The sequence below is a fragment of the Urtica dioica genome, chromosome 8 (genome assembly GCF_054948205.1).
Source record: "Urtica dioica subsp. dioica isolate 48M chromosome 8, U.dioica_male_clone48M_v1_H2, whole genome shotgun sequence".
NCBI classification, from domain to species: Eukaryota; Viridiplantae; Streptophyta; class Magnoliopsida; order Rosales; family Urticaceae; genus Urtica; species Urtica dioica.
The window spans coordinates 29,557,215-29,577,553 of record NC_142763.1 but is presented as its reverse complement, the minus strand read 5'-3'; the positions used below and the strand labels follow the sequence as shown (position 1 = coordinate 29,577,553).

Genomic DNA, 20,339 nt, shown 5'->3' with positions numbered 1-20,339 from the left:
GATAATGAAATTTGGGACAACCAAATCGGTAAGATTTGGACTAAATCAATCCGGTTATTGATCCAAAATTTAGAAAATCAAAATAAAGATTTTGGTATTGAAAACTAGAGAAACCAAACCAACCCAAATTTACTTTCACGGAACTTCGTATGTCCAAATAATGGTATCTGGGAAGAGAATGATTTCAACATATATAGGTGTTGTGTTGTGATTTTACGTTAACACCAAGTATTTGATGATGTATTTGATGAATTAATAAGTTCTTGGTTGTTTTATGATGCACAGATTTCTAAAGTTAAAATTGAGAAATTTGATGGTTCGCACAATTCAATACAAACCATAATGATAGTTCAGTGATCAAATATGAATATACACTACACTTACATGTTGGTTAGTATTGTGCACCCAATGATTGAAAAATGCTCCTACTTACTTGACGTTAAAGAACCAAAACAATGAAACGATTAGTTAGAGCAAAGACGGTGTGTTTAACAAAACAATCGTCATATGATAATAAAATCAACTCCTAGGTAAATTTAGTTAGAATTTAGAAACAATTCTTTCGGGAATTTGTAGATCGGATAATCAAGTCCGATCGTATAGTCTCGTAACTAAAATACAATTATATTTTTCAATTGAATACTGATATATGTCAACGAAACCAATAACGTCAGCGCTGACATGGAACTTTTTCATTGGCTTTGAAAAAAAAGGGACCAAGTGCATGGACACTGACGATTATCATTACTGTTGTTAGTTTGATTTGTATGGGAAATTGTTGTTATTTTTATGGCATAATTTATTTGGAAAAACAAATTGTAACAAAGTTGTTCAAGCTTAAGCGTTTACAAGTTGTTCAAGCAACTTATGCAACATGTAGTCTGGACAGTTGGGTCTTTTTCCTTATGCGGAAATCATGTAGCTACCACGTTGGTTAGTTACCCAATTTACTTGGAGATGTAATCTCGGATCTTTAGGGATTCAATTGATATTGTTTTCGCGTAGGATTTCGAAATCTGACCATACATAAATCCACATAGGGTTTGTATCTTTGGTCAACGAGGTTCTTCGATTGCTTGGCTATTCACGAAGCCGTATTTTCTTTGCATGTCATCTCATTCCAGAGAAATTCATCGACAACATGCATAGATTAACTCAGAACTTTTGTATCATCATACTAAGTTTGAGATCGTGTGTCGCATATGTATGCTATTGATCTTCGGTGCAAGATCGGGATAAAACAGGGAGATGAGTCTCTGGTTCAAGGTGAGCTTGAATCCATACCCACTGGAGATAACCATTGAAGAAAGGTGTTAGCGAATAGAATTTTTGTCTACCTTAATATTCCTATAATCGTGGTTGATTGAGATAGTTGATTGCTTTTACCCGGACGTCGCAGTCTCCATGAGTAGTTGTTATACTGAGCAGGGTTACCAATTTGTCTGTGTCCTTTATTGTTTTATGTTTGATTGTTTTGTCTCCGTAGCATTGCATCTAATCTGCTAAAAACAATCAGTTGTTCTACAAGTTGTTTAACCTAAAACTTGAACAACCATCTTAACAGCGTTAGTTAATTTCAATTGGTATCAAAGCGGATCACTCTAGCATATTGAGTCTTTTCCTAGATTTGACTAACGTGTGCTGCATGTTAAGATGACACGAAAGGATGACACAATATATGACATCCTCTTCTGTTGGATGGATTCAACCATGCCTATTGGAAAGCGAGGATGAAGGCGTTTTTGAAGGCCATCGACGAGAGCGCCTGACAGGCTGTTGAACATGGATGGATGCCCCGTACCATCATTACCGAAAAAGAAATTGTTGCTCTGCCTCTTGACAAGTGGACAAATGTGCACCGCAGAGATGCCAACGGGAACTCTAAGGCAATGAATGCTATTTTCTCTGTTGTTGATGAAAACACCTTCAAACTGATCTCTAACTGTGAGATTGTTAAGGAGGCATAGGTTATCCTTACTTTTGCTCACCAAGGAACCAAAAAGGTTAGAGAAGAATGCATTCGTCAACTTACTACTCTATTTGAGAATATCACTATAAAAGATAAGGAGACTATTGCAGAATACAGTGCTAGAATTTATGATATCTCCAGTGAATCTTATTCTCTTGGAGAGACAATTGATAATGCAAGATTTGTAAGCAAGGTGCTCAGAACCCTTCCTGAAAGGTTTTCTATGAAGGTTCTTGCAATAGAAGAAACTCATGATCTAACAACAATAATGAAGTTTGATTAGCTATTAGAATCTCTCATAATTTATTAGATGAACCTCAAGGAGAAAGAACAAAAGTCAGATAATAAGACTAAAGAAATTGCGTTGAAGCCTGAAACTGGTTTAGGAGAGGAACTAGACTACAACGAACAATTTTCTCTTCTTGCAAAGAATTTCGGAAGCTTCATGAGAAAGGTAAACCGTAGAAAAGGTGATCAACGGCAACAGTACTCTCCTAGTTTCTAGAATAGAAGGGAATGGAACTCTAGAAGAAGAATCGCTCAGGTGAAGACAGCAACAACAGCAAGCGAGATAAGCCCAAGAGAGTTCAGTGCTACGAATGTGAAGGGTTTTGTCATATTGCTGCTGAATGAGCAAACACTCTGAAGAAGAATAACAAGTCCCTGGTGGCCAGCTGGAGCAATAGTGATTCAGAATTTAGTAAAGCAAAAGATGAAGTAAATCTCTTAGCATTTAATGTTGTGACAAAAGACAAGTAGGAGCACAAATTTAAAATGGAGTCTGCTGACGATGACTCTGAAGATTAGAGCAGCGATGATGATGCAGAAATCTCAAGATTAGAGATTGTGGAGAACTACTGTCTCCTGAATGATAAGTGGATGGATATGATAGACCACAACAAGATGCTGAATTAGAGGATCACTAGTTTAAAGCTCGAAAAATATGATATGCAAAAGAAGATCAGTGAGCTCACGTCAGAGAATGCCAAGCTCGTCAGCACAGTTGAAGTTTTGAAGGAACATGCGAAAGACAAGTAAATGGCACATCAGAGCTGAACTAACTAAAGAAGAATGTGAAAATGAAGAACTCTGGAATGTGTACTCTAGATTCCATTATGGCTTCTCTGAAAAAGAGTGAGAATAGTAGAGGTATAGGGTTCCATGGAAAAACTTCACAGTCTAGTAACAAGTTCATTAAAGCTAGTGGAAGACGGCCTAATCATGAGTCAAAGAAAATGTTCAATCAAGCTCTTGCTTCGAAGGGTCACTCCAACTCCAGACGAAAGAAAAAGTGGATCTGTCATTATTGCAACAAACAAGGTCGCATTAAACCGCGTTGCTTTAGGCATCTAGCTGATCTCAGGGTAAACAGAGCTCAGAGGTTTCCATCTTCAAAACCTCGTGTTCCTATTCGTCAGGAATGGATAATCAAGGAGAAGGATGTTTTTCTTATGCCATGTGATTCTATGTGCGATAATGAAAAGGGAAGCTGGTACTTGGACAGTGGATGTTTTGGGCACATGACTGGTGATGAAGCATCTCTGATCTACGTGAAGAAAGCCAAAACTCTTTATGTGAGATTTGATAGTGGTGAAAAGGTGATGCTATTGGTAAGTGAATCATTCATCTGTAAGGAGTACCCCAGATCGAAGATATTCACCATGTTGATGGTCTCTCGGCTAACTTGTTGAGTATTAGTCAATTATGCGACAAGTACCATAGTGAGATGTGCACCTGCGAAGGTGTCAAGTCTTTGGCAAGCCACACTCGTGTGTCATGATTGGGAGGAGAAAGCCCAACACTACTACAAAAATGAATTTTAGAAGCGACATTTAACCTTTAGAAGCGACTCTAATATTTTCCCGCCGATTAGAAACGGCAGTCGCTTATAATCACTCAAAATTTTAATTTTCTAGTTTTATGCGCCAAAATTTTCAGATAATTTAATATGCTAGGTTAATGAACTAATTAATTTACTAATATGTTAATTAGTTGAATATGTAATTAGTTACTTTGATATGTTAGGTTAATTGATATGGTAATTAATTAGTAACTTTAGCTAGTTAGATTTTATGTTTAATTTTTAAATTTTCGGTTAATTAAGTAGTTAAATATGGACTCGGTAACAAATTGCCCCCTCAACTCGAAAAAAACTACAAAAATTACTCTGAACTTTAGTTTTTCTCGACTTTTGCCCCTTCTGTCAAATTTTTACTAACTCTGTTAACAATTTTCTGACGTGAATGTCATATATATATATATATATATATATATATATATATATATATATATATATATATATAAAGTTGATCAAAGTAATTAAAATAGAAATGTGTTTTTTTGGTGGAGTTTTTAACTAAGAGAGAGTTTCGAAAGGAGATGTATAATAGTTTAGGGTTATATGAAAAAGTAAAAATTAACAAATGAACAAATTAAATTAATGGGAAGAAGGTGGGGTGCTTTAACAAGGGTAATCGACTTAAAAAAGATCCCCGCTGGGATTGCAGCAGCGAGACGTGATCGGAATCGCCGAGACCGGGTCGGGAAAGACGGCCGCGTGCGTTCTTCCCATGCTGACCTACATATCTCGGCTTCCGCTGATCAGCGAGGAGAACGAGGCGGATGGGCCGTACGCGGTGGTGATGGCGCCGACCCGCGAGCTCGCATAGCTGATCGAAGACGAGACCATCAAGTTTGTGCACTATCTCGGCATCAGAGTGGTGTCGATTATGGGTGGTCAGTCGATCGAATAGCAGGGCTTCAAGATCAGACAAGGGTACGAAGTCATGATCGCCACCCCAGGGTGAGACGTTGGTGAAGAAGTAGAAGAAATAGGAAATTTGACAATTTTGTGCATGAGGGAGATTATTCAGATCCACTTTTTATAATTTACTTCTTAAGTAAAATACAGAGATTTGATTTAGCAAGTTTATATATTTAAAGATTAAATTATTATTTGGATTAATGTTAATGATAATAATAATAATAAAGTGAAATAATAATCGAGGGTATTTTGATAATTTCACATAATTTATGGCCTATATGTAAAGAAAAAAATTCGGTTAAAGAAAAAATTTTGATTTAAATTTTAATCGAAATTATTCGGTTAAAATTAACCGTACGATTAATTTTAATTGAATTTTCAGTTAAAATTAATTGTACGGTTAATTTTAACCGAATAAAAAACAATTAACCTAGGTTAATTGAAAAAAATAATAATAGTTTATTGTAAAGTTCAATTTGCACGTTCAAGAGGAGGACACGTGGCTTATTTTAGTAGAATGTTTGCTTGATAGCAGAGCTGCAGAAGCGATCATATAGTGCGTCAGTAGCGAAAACAATTAATTGCCCACTTTTCGGTTAAAACAATTAATTGTCCACTTTTCTGTTTCGGTTAACAATAACCGTGAAAAAAAATTCGATTAATGGTTAATTGAAGTTAACCAAATTTTCAACATTACCTATATGACATTCACGTCAGAAAATTGTTAACAGAGTTAGAAAAAATTTGACGGAAAGGGTAAAAGTCGAGAAAAACTAAAGTTCAGAGTAATTTTTATGGTATTTTCGAGTTGAGGAGGCAATTTGTTACCGAGTCCATAGTTGAGGGGGATTTCTTGTAATTTATCCTAGGTTTAATTAACTAATTAGAAAATTGATTAATTTGTAGATAATTAATTTTGATAACTTAAAGATATTGAAATTGTTATAAATTAATTAGGTAATTTAGAAATTAAGTTAATATTGTAATTATAATTGCAAAATTAATTAACTTGTTCAAATCTATTGATTTGAATTGTTATATTGATGTAACCGAGCCACTGAGGCTCGGTTTAGGATTTAGTTGTTCAATAGAATAGTTCTTGCTGGTATATATATGTTTTTATATGAAATTGCAAGTTTTGGATTTGTTAATAGTTTAGAGGAAACTCTGCCGAAATTTCGATAGACATTTTAATCAAATAGTCTAAGATATCTCATTTTTCCGATCATCGCAATCATCTCACATCAAACTTCAAAAATAATGTCAATTCTCAATCTCATTTTCATATATCATCCAAATTCTTTATAATAATATTTGATTCCTAATGTTCAGCGTTATGTCAAATTCAAGTAGAGATTGGATTACTGAGAATGACCGAATGAGTCTTCAGTATCATTGTGGCGTGAATGAGTTTATCCGTACGACACATTTCCAACTTAATAGTGATGGTGAAGTCAAGGGTCTCTTTCGTAGTTGCAAAAACGCAATTTCTCAACACTCATTGGTATCACCATGGCGAGCCACGACATGCCAATATCGTTCCTGTAGAAGAAGCAGGTGTTGAGAATGAGCGAGACGTTGGCGGATTACACAAAGCCATTCACGATATCATGAATCACGACGATTATGATGATTTCGTCGATCTGACCCCGAATGAAGTGCTCGAAGAAAAGCAGATTGAGGACCTCTTTGCCGAGTTGAAAGCAGAGTTGTACCCTGGTTGCAAGGAGTTTTCATCTTTGTCGTTCTTGGTTTCATTGATGCACATAAAAGTCACGAACCATTGGACGAAGTTGTTCACTGAATTGTTGAAGCTTCTGGGGAAATGGCATCCTGCTGGAAACAAAATTCCAGAGAATCATTATGAGGCGAAGGCGAAGCTGAAGCGGTTCTGCATAGGCTACGTGATGATCGATGTGTGCGTGAATGATTGCGTCTTGTCTTGGAAGGGATTGAAAGACGTTGGTGTTTGCCCCATCAGCAACGAAATTAGATAGGTAGTTGGGAAGAAAGTACCTTGTAAAGTTTCGAGGTACTTCCCGGTGAAAGATCGGCTTAAGCGACTGTATGCATCTCGACACACGTCTCTCAAAATATAGTGGCACGAGAAGGAACGAGTGACTAAGGAAGGCGTTCTACAGCATCATGCCGATGCGAATGCATGGAAAAACCTGGACGAGACGTATCCGAACATTGTTGCGGAGGCGAGGAACATTCAACTTGGACTTGCTGCTGATGGCTTCAACCTTTTCGGGGAATGAGTTTGTCATATAGCGTGTGACCGGTGGTGTTGACCGCGTACAATTTTCCACCATGGCTTTTCATGAAGTCCAAGTACTTGATGTTGACGCTTCTAATTCCGGGTCCAAAGTCGTCTGAAAAAGACATTGATGTGTTTATGCTGCCACTTGTTGAGGAACTGAAAGAGTTGTGGACAACGAGAGTCCGATTTCGAGATGGGGCCGATAACAACGAAATATTTCAATTGCGGGCCGCACTCCTTTGGATGATCAATGATTCAGAGTCTAGTTTGCAAAAATGGTATGTACACATAAATTTGATTACATGACGTAATGGTATGTATACTCATCATTCTATAATATTTTTCTAATTGCAGTTCACTTTACACGTGGCAGGCGTGAAAGAAATGCTTTCAACTTGTGCTCAGAGGAAGAAGAGTCCAACTAAGAAGAAAAGCAAAGCCTCTACAGCACCTGGTGTCTGGAAGTAGGTGTGCGTGGTTTATGTCCCAGGCTCATTTCTAACAAATGGGACTTGGTGGTGAAACGCTCAATAATCGATGAGAAGAAAATAGATAAAGAGAAGTACACAGTCACTCATATTGTGTTCATGCTAAAAGAGGTAAAGTTGTTCTCCCCTTTTACCTCGTCTAAAAGATTTGATGTTCGGATTGTTATAGAAGTAATTGCAAACTTGAATGAGAATTTTGGGAACTCATCAAGCCCAAAATTTGAAGTGTTCATAATCAAGGGAAATGAGATGCCAATCACCCCTGACATGTTAGATGTGTCATATGGTTTTGTTGTACAAGATGTTGTTGCAACAGAACAAGATCAGGACAAAATTGCTAGATGCCTCACATTGAATGAGAGAACTTGGTGGATCGATTAGTATATGTCTTCCACTGATCTGATCACTAAATACTCGTTGTTGTATGGGATAATTATTTGGGAATTGGTTTTTTACTCTTCAAAGAGGCTCATTCAACAAAGTCTTGGCTCAAATCTTGTATTACATGGAAACAAAGTCTTAGTTGACACGGGTCTCATCATCTTCAATTAGATAGTTGCACATGGCACATCGGAGAATGTGGACCATCCCATTCGGTTCCCTTATCTCATCTATGAGTTGATGGTGAAGCAGAGTCCATGGTTGGAGGCTGGTCATAATGACCTTTCAGGAGAACCTAAGTTCATCAATGCAAACCTTAAGTTGTTCACGAGGAAGTACAAGAATGACATTGAAGGGGAGCAAGCTCTTCCGAAAGTTCAAGAAGATGTTCCAACATATCTTCATCTCTTGCAGGTATATTCTTCATCCGTGAGAGATAAGATCATCAGGCAACTTGAAGCTGAGATCAACTTCAAGAAAACAGAGATCAAAATGATTACCATCTACAAAATGCACCTCAGCAACCTCCTACTTGACATTAAGTACCCGGTTGAAGAAGTTTCAGATGAAGACAAAGAAGAATATCAAGATCAGGCCGCTACGTTAAGAAAAATGTAATTTTTTTTCCTTTTATTTTCAGTATCTTTAGTATGTTTTACTCTCAACATAGACTTATATGTTCCCTTGGCTTGTCCTTTTGTGGAAAAAAAATGAGAGTATATTTAATTGAGTGTTTTATATTTTTTGGGTCGTAATAGCTAGTTAAACAATGCTTCACTTTTGTTATTTAAACTTTGTAGAACTGCTAGACCTATTTGCTTGAACAATCTGTGTAGTGTCTTTTGTTTGTTTTGCCAAAAATTCCAAGTGGGAGATTGTTAGATCCTCTGTGGCATAGTTTTAAGTATGGAATTGTAAAAGTTATTCGAGTCAAAACTTCAAGAAGTTGTTCAAGCGTGTTCAAGACCCGGGATACTTAAGTCATTTTCCTCCCACGCGAAAAAGAAACTAAATATTTTTTTTAGTTCCGCTTTTCATGGACAAATAAGATCGGATTTCTTGGTGAATCCGACTTATTAGATTTCACGAGAGATTATGAAGTGTTTATAAAACCCACCTAGGGTTTGATTCGATCACTCCACTTTCTGTTTAGTAAATTCATGCAAACCATATTCTTTGTGCCACTACTACAAATATGGGCATCAGATGCGACTTCCCACAAAGTCGCACCTAATAGTACTATCGGGTGCGACTTTAGGTGCGACTTAGTCGCACTTAAAAGTCCGCAGCTAATACTATTGGGTGCGACATGTCGCACCCAATAGAATATACTATTAGGTGCGACACTATTGGGTGCGACTTATCGCACATGAAGTCGGACCTATTTTTCCGTGGGAACTTAAGAATAAGGCGGGAATTTGACTTTTGGGTGCGACATGTCGCACCCAATGCTCTTCCTGCCATCTTATTGGGTGCGACTAGTCGCACCCAATACTCTTCCCGCCATAGTATTGGGTGCGGCTAGTCGCACCCAATACCATTCCCGCCTTGCCGAAGCGCTTCAATTTAGCCTTTGTCTCGTAGTGCTTTTCCGGAATTCGGTTACCAGTTGGATGAGACTTCCTCAAGAGCTGCAAGAGTTCTGTGAACGACTTGTTCGTCCAATGGTTCGTGACTTTGATGTGCATCAACGAAACCAAGAACGACAAAGACGAAAACTCTTTGCATCCAGGGTACAATTCCGCTTCCAACTCGGCAAATAAGTCTTCCACTTGCTCCTCCGCACGCACCTCGCTCGGAGTCGGATCCGCAAAGTCGTCGAAATCCTCGTGGTCCATGATATCATGCAGAGCGTCGTGCAATCCTCATACTCCTCTCTGATCAGTTCCAATGGGGTCTTCACCATGAGTAAGGACAAGGCGCTCGCCGTGATGATACCATTCTGTGTAGCCTGGGGTAAACCCACTGTCCAGGAGGTGATACGACCCCGATGGCGTGCCATCTCATGTTGTTGCAAGACTTGCAAGGACAACGATATTGGCCATTTTCGTTCAGTTGTCTGCTTGCAAGGCGGATAAACTCGTTAACCCCTGTTTTATACTGCAAGCTCAACCTCGTGTTCTCGGTAACCCAATCTCCTCTTGGATTAGACATTGATTTCGCTGAACGAGAAAGACAACGAGAATTATTAATTAGCATTGAAAGGTATCTTACTAAAGGACCGAGAGCGAATTCAGAAGGAATGAGAGAGAGACTGTGAAAGGTATCTTATTTTTTTAAAATGGATTGTAGAAATTATGGGAAAGATGCGCCTCAAAATCCTGGAAAATGGATTGTTTTTGAAAATGGACTGTTTCTAGTGGATTTCGATTCTAATTGGTTCAAAACTCTACCGAAATTTTTGGCAGAGTTTTCCTTATAATATTGTTAAACCAAAAACCTGCAAAGTACTTTAAAAACATTTAAAATCCATCCAGAAACTATCATATTAATTAACTAAGTCCTAAACCGAGCCTCCGTGGCTCGGTCACAACATTTTATCAATGAAAACTATAAAACAATCACTCAATAATTAATTAATTACAATATCATAAACAATTAATCTAATAAAATAGTTTAAACAATTAACCAATTTCAATCTTAATTAAACTATTTCTTCAAAAAAAATCTTAATTAAACTAACATTTAAAATTTAAAATTTAAAATTAGTTACATAACCAATTTCATTATTAAGTACAAAGTGTTAAAAATTAAACTATAAATTAATTAGTTAACAAAACTAACAACTTATTAACCAATTTGATTTCCATTACAATTTCAATTTCAAAATAATATTTAATCTAAACTTTTACAATTACAATTAATTTCAACTAAACATTAACCTAAGCGTATTACTAAACTAATTATAAACACTATATATATTAACAATTATAATTACATTAATTAATACATGTTACTAAACTAATTATAAATACTATATATATATATATATATATATATATTAACAACTATAATTACATTAATTAATACATGTTAACAATCAAAATCAAACTAAACATACTAACAATTTATTTGATTTGAAACGTAAATACTAAACTACTTAACATACTAAACACATATATAGAATTTGAAACTAAACATACTAAATTACTAATTAAAACTAATTAATAATTATTAACACTAATTATATATGCTAATTAAAACATACTAAATTACTAATTAAAACATACTAAACCATTTAATTTTTTTTTCTTCATATATATATATATATATATATATATATATATATATATATATAATACTAATTATTAATATATATATATATATATATATATATACACAAAAAATATTATACCTTAGGCGGAGGAGATCGGACCGGCGCGGAGGAGCGAAGGCGGAGGAGAGGACCGGCACGGAGGAGGGGACCGGCGCGGAGGAGCGGCTGCGGAGGATCGGCACGGAGGAGAGGACCGGCGCGGAAAGGACCGACGGAGGAGGAGAAGACCGGTCTGAGAAGAGCGGCGCGCGGACTTGGACGTCGGAGAAGGCTCGGAGAAGAGATAGGGAGAAAGGGAGGGAGAGTCGCAGAGGGAGGGAGAGTCGGAGTTTGAGAGAGAGAGGCTGTGAAGAAGTGAAGAAGACGAAGCTGAGTTTATTAACTAACCCTAGTAATCATGTGCGACAAGTCGCACCTGATACTCAAATAGGTGCGACTAGTCGCACCTAAAACAAGTTAATAGGTGCGACTAGTCGCACCTGAAAGTAAAAAAAAAAATCTAAAAATTAATTCCACGTCAGACAAATGGAAAAAATGAGGGGGAGAAGTTAAGCGCCGAATTTTTTTTTAGACTTTCAGGTGTGACTAGTCGAACCTGAAAGTTTTCAAAACTATTGGGTGCGACTAGTCGCACCCAATACCACTTAAAATCAGCGAAATTTTTTTCATTTTTGGAGCCCTTTGGGTGCGACTAGTCGCATCTGATGCCTAATTAGGTGCGACTTTTAGGTGCGACAAGTCGCACCTAATGCCCTTCCGCACCAGAAAGGCTTATTTGTAGTAGTGTGCTCGTCTCTCTATTCTGGAGAACTTCATTGACAACGAGTTCAAAGAAACTTTGCAACTTTTGTACCGTCGTACTAAGTGTGTGAGAGAGTATTTTTTGCATTGACGTGCTTGTCAATCTTCGAGAGTGGATTGGGTGAAAGTGAAAGGGAGTGTCAAGTCTAATGGGAGCTTAAGTTGCTGATCCATTGGAGAAGTCAAAGACGTGATGCGTTTGCAGAGGGAGTCGTTAAACTTAATATTCATGTACTTTTGACCATTTGAGAGAGTGAATTTCTTTTCACTATTGGACGTATTAGTTCTCCTGAGTAGATGCTTTATCACCGAACATGATTATCAATTCCGTGTGTCCTTTACTGCTTTCTATTTGATTGAATTTTTATCTGTTGATTTAATTAATCATGTTAATATCAATAAGTTTTTTTAACAAGTAATGCTACCAACTTAGTTGAACAACCATCTAACTACACGTTATGTAATTTCATATTATGTTATTGAAATAACCCTGAAGCCTTGAACAAATAGTTGCATAATATCTTGAACGTAATATATTTGCCAAAAACCAAACCATGCCGCAATCAATTAACACTTGATAACATGGGTCTCTCGGGGAGACTCTTAAGAATGTTTAAAAAGCTTTTGACAACGTTGAGCGCACAAAAAATGGATGAGAGCATGGCAAGAGTTTTCAATACCTTGATTCCTATTAATATTGCTAAAAGTTGTAAGATAGACTATGAAGGCTAACACATGGTTGAAGCTAGACTCAAGAAAGACGAAACTATTGTTTTGCAGCTCAATGAATGTATTATAAGCTGGTGTTCCAGGAAAAGCAGAAGGTGGAGCTCGTTCAAGCGCGGTGAAGCTGAGTACTGTGCACTGTGTGAAGCAACTGTAGAGGTTGTGTGGCTGAAGAGTTTCTTGACAGAAATGGAATTGAAGAACACTAGGAATGTAGTGATGTGGTGAGAACATAGGAGCAACATCGTTAGCTACAAATCCAGTCTATCGCGAAAGGACAAAGCACATTGAAAAAAAAAAAAAAAAAAAAAAAAAAAAAAAAAAAAAAAAAGTTATTCCCAAGGCATTGGATAAATTCGTAATGTCTTTACCAAAGCATTGTCTATTCCGGGGTTTCAAGATTTGTGCTCCAAACTAATCTCAGTTGTCACCGGAGTTTAGGCCGAGTGCATTTAGTCAGTTTTAGCTTAAATTATATTAGGTAGAGTTGAAGCCACGACATACTTAGTTTACTAATTGGCTAGACTAGATAACTAAGTGATAAGTTAAACTAACACAATCACATTAGGTATAGGTTTAAACTTAAATACATTTCTATTCAAACTTAGATTTTTTTAATACTATCTTATTTTTCTTCTCTCTACTTGACTCTATGAATATTATCAAAGCTAAACACATAGTCCGAATGTTATTTGAATTTGTTCAACAGTTTCTTCATCATAAAATCTATTCAAATTAAATATTGATTATAAATAATAGCTACTACTATTAGCTTCATAGAACATGATAATATTTTTTTCTTGAATAAGATCTCATATAAAAAATAAGCCGAAAGAGTATACTATACTATACATGTCAATGATCTAAAAACCCTGCTATATAATAACCGTGCACGAACACAAGTTAACCCGGCGTAATAAACACAATAAACGTACGTGCAGTTGAAAAACATCTTAAACGAACACTGAAAGAGTTGAAGATTCTAAAACTAAAAATAATAATTGACACACGTTACGTACGTGCGTTAAAAAAAAGTGTACATTTCGATATCCGTACAGACTTGTTAACAGTATGAGAATTATACACATATAGTTTAGTAATGTTTTTTTTCTATCGCCCCATGTGGCAGTATACATATACATCCACGTATTACGTATATATATATATATATATATATATATATATATATAAATATAATTATACATCTTGGTTGTTCACAAAGGAAGTCGTGGGTTTGAGTTTGCTGTTACATGGCCGGGGATTCTCAGAGCCGAAGCGTAGGAGTTTGGTGTTGGAACACACGGAATCGGTCTGTGGGGTTTTGAACTTTTGTCCCACGTACTTCAAATTGATACCCGAAAGCTCAACGTCGCATGGGAACAACTGGCTACACCCAAGCGACACCGAAACCTTGGAAATTGATGTGCCCTTTATGTTCTTGAAATGTACGTCCGAGATCTTCCATTTCGATGCCTATTCCCATTTATAAACGAGTTAGGTCTTCTAGCATTTCAGATACTAAATGTAACACTTTAAGAAACTTGAATAGAAACTATATTTTATCATATTTTTAACCCTAAAAATACTAAATATAAAACTAGAATTTTTTTTATAGATATTTAGAGTAAGATTTTGATTCAATGATAACCTTTTAAAATTATAAAATAAATAAACATTATAAACTAAATGTGTGCTGTGTTTCACAAAACAATTTTTTTTTTTTAATGAAAAGAACTGAAATTCTACTAAGTCCGATTATTCTAGCCAGCCGGTTTCACTGCAATCGAAATAAAGTAGGATTTTAACGACATCGTTGTAGAGAAGATCCACTTACTGAGTTTTTGCCTCCGTAGCTTTGGTCAATGATGATGGGATTCTTAACGCCGTTCATTATGAGGTCTTCGAAGATGATGCCAGAGGCTGTGCCGGAGGTTTTACCGGCCCAAGTTTTGATTCTCGCGCCGTTAGTTGAGTTTGTCAATGTGCAATTCTTCACATGAATTTGGCTAACACTTTTGTCCCATGCCCACTTTCCAAGACTTCCAATACTGCCACAAACATGATACGACTATTTAAATGAATTATGACTATAGTATTACATCCGGTTTTCGTAATTGGTCTACCTTTTAAAAATATATATTAACTTGTGTACATGTATTATAAGTAGTTCCATTAATCTCTTCATAATTAATTACAATTAGTGATAAAAAAAAGAATAAAATAATCCCCTAATTCTAATATTTCGCCCTTTTAAATTAAGTCCTCCTAAGTTTTATTTTCCTTCCCGGTTGCACACGATTTTAATTTTTTATTCAGCATTTAAATTATATTCATGATCTTTATGGAAATCATAAGATTATTATACGTACTTAATAAATTCACTATATCCATTTACTTATTTCACTATAACTTTTTCCCATCGTGTGCTACACGTGAATGTTTCAAGGAATAAACTATACAAAATCATCATTTGAAACTAATTGATTAGTAAAATAGTCAAAATTTCAAATTTTCAGCAAAATAGTCAAAATTACGTTGACAAATTTTTGTTAACACCATAATTAAATATTTTGAAGATTATTTATAAATAATTTATTACTTTCAAAAAATTAATCCTAGGGTCATAAAAGCTTTTGAAACTTGATTTTTATATTTTGACTATTTTATAATTTTAGACAAATTTTGGTTATTTTGCAAATTCATTATTTTAACTTGACTATTTAGCTAAATTCATTACTTTAACTTGACTATTTAGCTAAATTCATTACTTTATTAATCCTAGGTGATAGTAAATAATTTATTATAATTTTGTGGATCATATATAATACCTAAGGCCGTGACCTGGGCCGCAAGTGACATTTTGGACCAAGATGTCGTGGGTGTCTTGACCAATGGCGAGGCAATCGTCGCCAGTTTGGATGGTGACGCCGTTGACCGTAGCGGATGACGTGGCACTAAGGTGGATTCCGTCGGTGTTGGGGCTTTCATCGGGAGCGATCACTTTCACGTTGTTGAAAGTGATGTTCTTGCATCCGTACGCGAAAAAATGAAACCACTTGCTGTCCAAAGAAGTGATTCCTTCAATGATCGCGTTGTTCACGTGGCTGATCTTCAGTGTCTGTGCAACAACACATAGATTAGTTATTTAGTAATTAGAATCATCTGGGTTTGTGTCACAAAAACACTTAGGTATAGATTAGTTATAGTGACGACCCTATAAGCAAGTAAGGCGTCGGTCTAGGCCCTCAAAATTTTAAATATAGTTACAAGAAAGGTGGACCCCAAAATTCTAAATTTCAATAAATCACTAACAACGAAATTTGTATTTTTATGCAGAAATTCCATGGTTTTATTTTTGCATTTATGTTAAAGCTAAAATGTAAAATTAAATAAAAAAGAATAAAGAGGAAGGAAAAAAAAAGAGAGTTAACTTTGGCCTAGCTAGATTAGGCAAAGTTGGTTCTTGTCTTACCGCGGCGAGATGCTGACAATCGGGATTGGTTTTGCAATCGTTGTATTTCCAAACCTTGGGGCCTTGTCCGTCGAATGTCCCATTTCCGGTGAGCAAAAGGCCGTCGATCTGCTCGATTGAGAACCACTCCGGCGAAGAGTATTCACTGACATCGGTGGTACCTTTAATGGTTCCCAAGACTTCGATGATTATCGGGTGCGAGCTCTTGCACGGCCCTTGGAACACTACCGGTCCTACCAAAAAACTCCCTTCCGGGACCAACATTTTCGCGGGGGCGGTTGAAGTTTTGCACGCTGCCACCCACGTCTTCATGAACGCCTATAATTCATTCATCCGTACACAAATTTGATTTGATTAATCTCAACTATGCTCTTGTAATTATGACGACGGCTTAAAGCATCATATAATGATTTATTCTGAAAAATTGAAATTTTTTATTAAAATTCAGATAATTTTTTTAATAAAAATATAAAATTTTATCAATATTAAAATAAATTAAATTGTAAAAGATTTAACCTATCTGAGATAAGACCTATGTACATATTATGTTTTAATCATTATGAGGCTTTTCATGATCCATAAATTTAAAGTTTTCAAAAGTACTGAAACGGCCTATATGATATACATATCCATTTAAATTTAGAATAATACACACAAAATAATTAAAATAGAAACCCCAAACCACATCAATTATTACGTACCCTTAACAAAAGGAACTTATGATATCATGGGGATTTCTAAATAAATGACACATCCAAGCAAAATCCCGAAAACAGCTCTTGCTTTGGCAAAAAAAGTTTAATAACTATTTGTAATTTCAGTATCCACATAATTATTGTCCAGGTGAGCAATTGAAAACTTCTTGGACTTCTATATACATACATATAATGAGAAAACGAGGTGATATTCATGCTTGCATGTTTGAATAATAGATCATAGATTATTCACTGCAGCCGGATATATTAACTTCAATTTCCACCACTAGACAAAACCTCAATATAAGTCTGAATAAGCTAGACGGTATCTAATAATCAACCAAGCACATGAGCCCAAACACCAATCAATTATATATCTTAACCAATTTAACCTTTTCCTAATCAGGCCCGGCTAAACATATATATAGGCCTAAAGCAAAATTTTAAAATTAGGCCCAAACTTGTGGCAGAGTAAATATTATACTGAAAGTATTTTAACTCTTCAAGAGGGTGAAACCGTTCTATTTTATTGTTTTTATATTTATAGCTATAACTTAAACAATTACAACCATGACGTATGTAACTTTTATTTTATTAATGAGAAGGAAGACAAGACGTTAAAATAACCTAATGAATACAAAAGACTAAAAGTCAGCTTTATTTGGTGTTTGAAGCATTTCAGATTTTTTGGTTTTTTTTTTACCTTGTATGCCTTCTCTTCCCTTATGGGCCTAAAGCAAATGTTTTAGGACCCTTAAGATAGAGCCGGGCATGTTCCTAATAATTATGAATCACTAACTTAATTAACAGACCTGAGTATTGTCTTTCTTATCATTGTTGGGCACGGCTCCGTATTTTGTCACGTCGAATATTTGACGACCGACTTCTGATAAACCGCGGCGTAAATTTTCGTCGTAACGATGGCCAATACCGGCCGCCGAGGAAATCAACAAAGCGCAGCCCAGGAGGACAACAGCCTCAAACTCAATTGATTTTCTCCTTGCCATACCTTCCTTGTAAGTTAAGATTTAAAAAATAGAGTTATTTTGTTCGATCAACCAAAATAATAATTAGTTATTCTGATTGATTCAGCTATCGTTTGAGATTCTTTCTATATTTATATATTAGTGTGAGATCGATATTTAACCTTATATCCTCAGCAAACTTGCTACGTTATTGCTCTATATATAGCAGGATTCCAACTGAAATAACAAGATTGTAACATTTTTTAACCTGAAACTGAATCTATGTTTAGCTTTTTGGCTCCCTATATTTAACAAAATTTGTGCAAAGATGACATATACATTAATAGTTAATGCGACATATCAAATTATAGTTTGTACACCTCTGTTTCTTGCTACTACACAGAAACTGAGAGGTTTAAAATTTATTACTACCATTGGAATTAATTTCATCCCATATACTTAACTTTAAAATCCACCCACAATCTCTAAACGTTTTAGATGTAAGTTTTGGTCGTTATTAACTATGTCGTATGAGTGGAGGCTCAACTAGCTTCGAGGGCTTTGGTGGTAAATTAGTTTCTAGGTCTCAAAATATTATTTAAAGTTTCTCATTTTTAAATTAATACAGTAATTTTGTTAAATAAAAACTAAATCACAGAACATGTATACAATGATGTACAACAATAAAATTATAAATAAAAAAGCATATCGAATTTCTAAATAGAATTTCTAGCTACATAGGCAATTAAAATTAATAAATAATATATATATATATATATATATCTATATATATATATATTTACCATCCTTGAACTTTTGAAAATTCTAAATTTTACCTTAATTTTTTTCATCATTTTTATACTTTTAGCCTAAATGTATATGAGTTTTTTTAAAATTTATTCTCTATTTTTTTTTAATTTGCCCCACTAACTTTTTATACAGTTCTCACATCGCAATTGTTGATAATTTCATTGTTAGTTTGATTCTCCGATCATCGGAACTAATCCCAATTTATCGAGTTGATGGATTCGTAGCAATAATATCGTCATTTCAAGCGATTGCTTCTGTCGTCTCATCTCATCTAAACATACACATAACTATATTATTAATGAAACTACAACACAATTGCACAATTCCAATTTCCAATCATTATCGCACATTTTTTTTAAATCCAAACAAAAGTCGACCGGATCCGGATGGGTTAAATAGTAATTAAAAATGATGTGCTAATATGAGGTAAGCCACCCGTGATTCATCCTAGTGATTCATCCTAGGCAACAGAAGGAAACGGAAATTCCATTTCCAATAAGTCACCTTCCATTTCTTATTGGAAATGGAATTTCCATTAGACATTTAGGTGCCTTCCATTGCTTATTGGAAATGAAATTTCCATTAAGTTTAATGGAAATCCATATTTCCATTAACTTCCAATAAGAAATGAAAAAAAAATCAAATTTAAATGGTAAATGAAAGATACTAAACTGTTAAAATTTAAAAAGAATGTACTAATATGTCAAATGAATTTTATATTTAGTAATAACTTAAAAAAAATAAAAATCATTATAATAAAAGTATTAGTAAAACATTACAATAAGCAAAAAATTTCATTAATAGTCATGTTTTATAAACCTAACTATATAAATAAAATTAGAATACAAATTTAAGTATATAATAAAGTTATAAACACTACTACAAATGTTGGATTATACAACCCACTTTCTACAACGCTTAACATAAGCGTTGTAGAAACTAGGGATTCTACAACGCTTAACATAAGCGTTGTAGAAACTTAGTGTTTCTACAACGCTTATGACTAAGCGTTGTAGAATCCAGGTGTTTCTACAACGCTTTTGGATAAGCGTTGTAGAATCTAGGTGATTCTACAACGCTTTTGTAAAGCGTTGTAGAAGAACTTAAATTTCAGATTTCCCACAACGTTACACTATCCGTTGTAGAACCGTCGCCGCGGCACCATGTGATTTTCGCCGCGGCAAAAACTTTCTACAACGCAAGTTCAAAGCGTTGTAGAAGGATGGACCTCGCCGCGGCTCAGAACGTACCTCGCCGCGGCGACGTATATTTCTCGCCGCGGCGACGTGCTTCTACAACGGATTGAAGATCCGTTGTAGAATATGTCGCCGCGGCGAGAAATATACTTCGCCGCGGCGAGATGTTTGAAAATATTTAAAAATTACACAATGGATTCTAACCGTTGTAGAAGCTTCTACAACGCTTAAGAATCCGTTGTAGAAGCTTAGTTTCTACAACAGATAATTAAGCGTTGTAGAAAGCTGTTGGATTCTACAACGGATTTTTAAGCGTTGTAGAAGCTTCTACAACGCAGGATTCTACAACGCTTAAGAAGCGTTGTAGAATCATTCTACAACTGTTTTTAAGCGTTGTAGAATCCTATTTTTGTAGTAGTGAAACTTAATTATCTAAAAAAAATTAAATTACAAACTTAAGTATATGAAATTAAGTAGAATGGAAACTTAAGCATATACAAAAAAATTTAAAAAAAATGTTTGAGTTGTGATT

The 20,339-nt window shown here is 35.3% G+C and overlaps 1 protein-coding gene across 1 annotated transcript; it reads right to left on the bottom strand.

Moving 5' to 3' along the window:
- Positions 1 to 13,866: 13,866 nt before the first annotated feature.
- LOC149389027 (exopolygalacturonase-like) lies at positions 13,867 to 16,459 on the bottom strand. The gene is made up of 4 exons (XM_089622546.1): positions 16,142 to 16,459; positions 15,498 to 15,787; positions 14,504 to 14,717; positions 13,867 to 14,142 (listed from the first exon to the last, which is right to left on the bottom strand). Exons 1-4 carry the CDS (start codon positions 16,451 to 16,453, stop codon positions 13,867 to 13,869), a joined length of 1,092 nt encoding a protein of 363 aa, XP_089478672.1. The 5' UTR covers positions 16,454 to 16,459.
- Between the last annotated feature and the right edge of the window lie 3,880 nt (positions 16,460 to 20,339).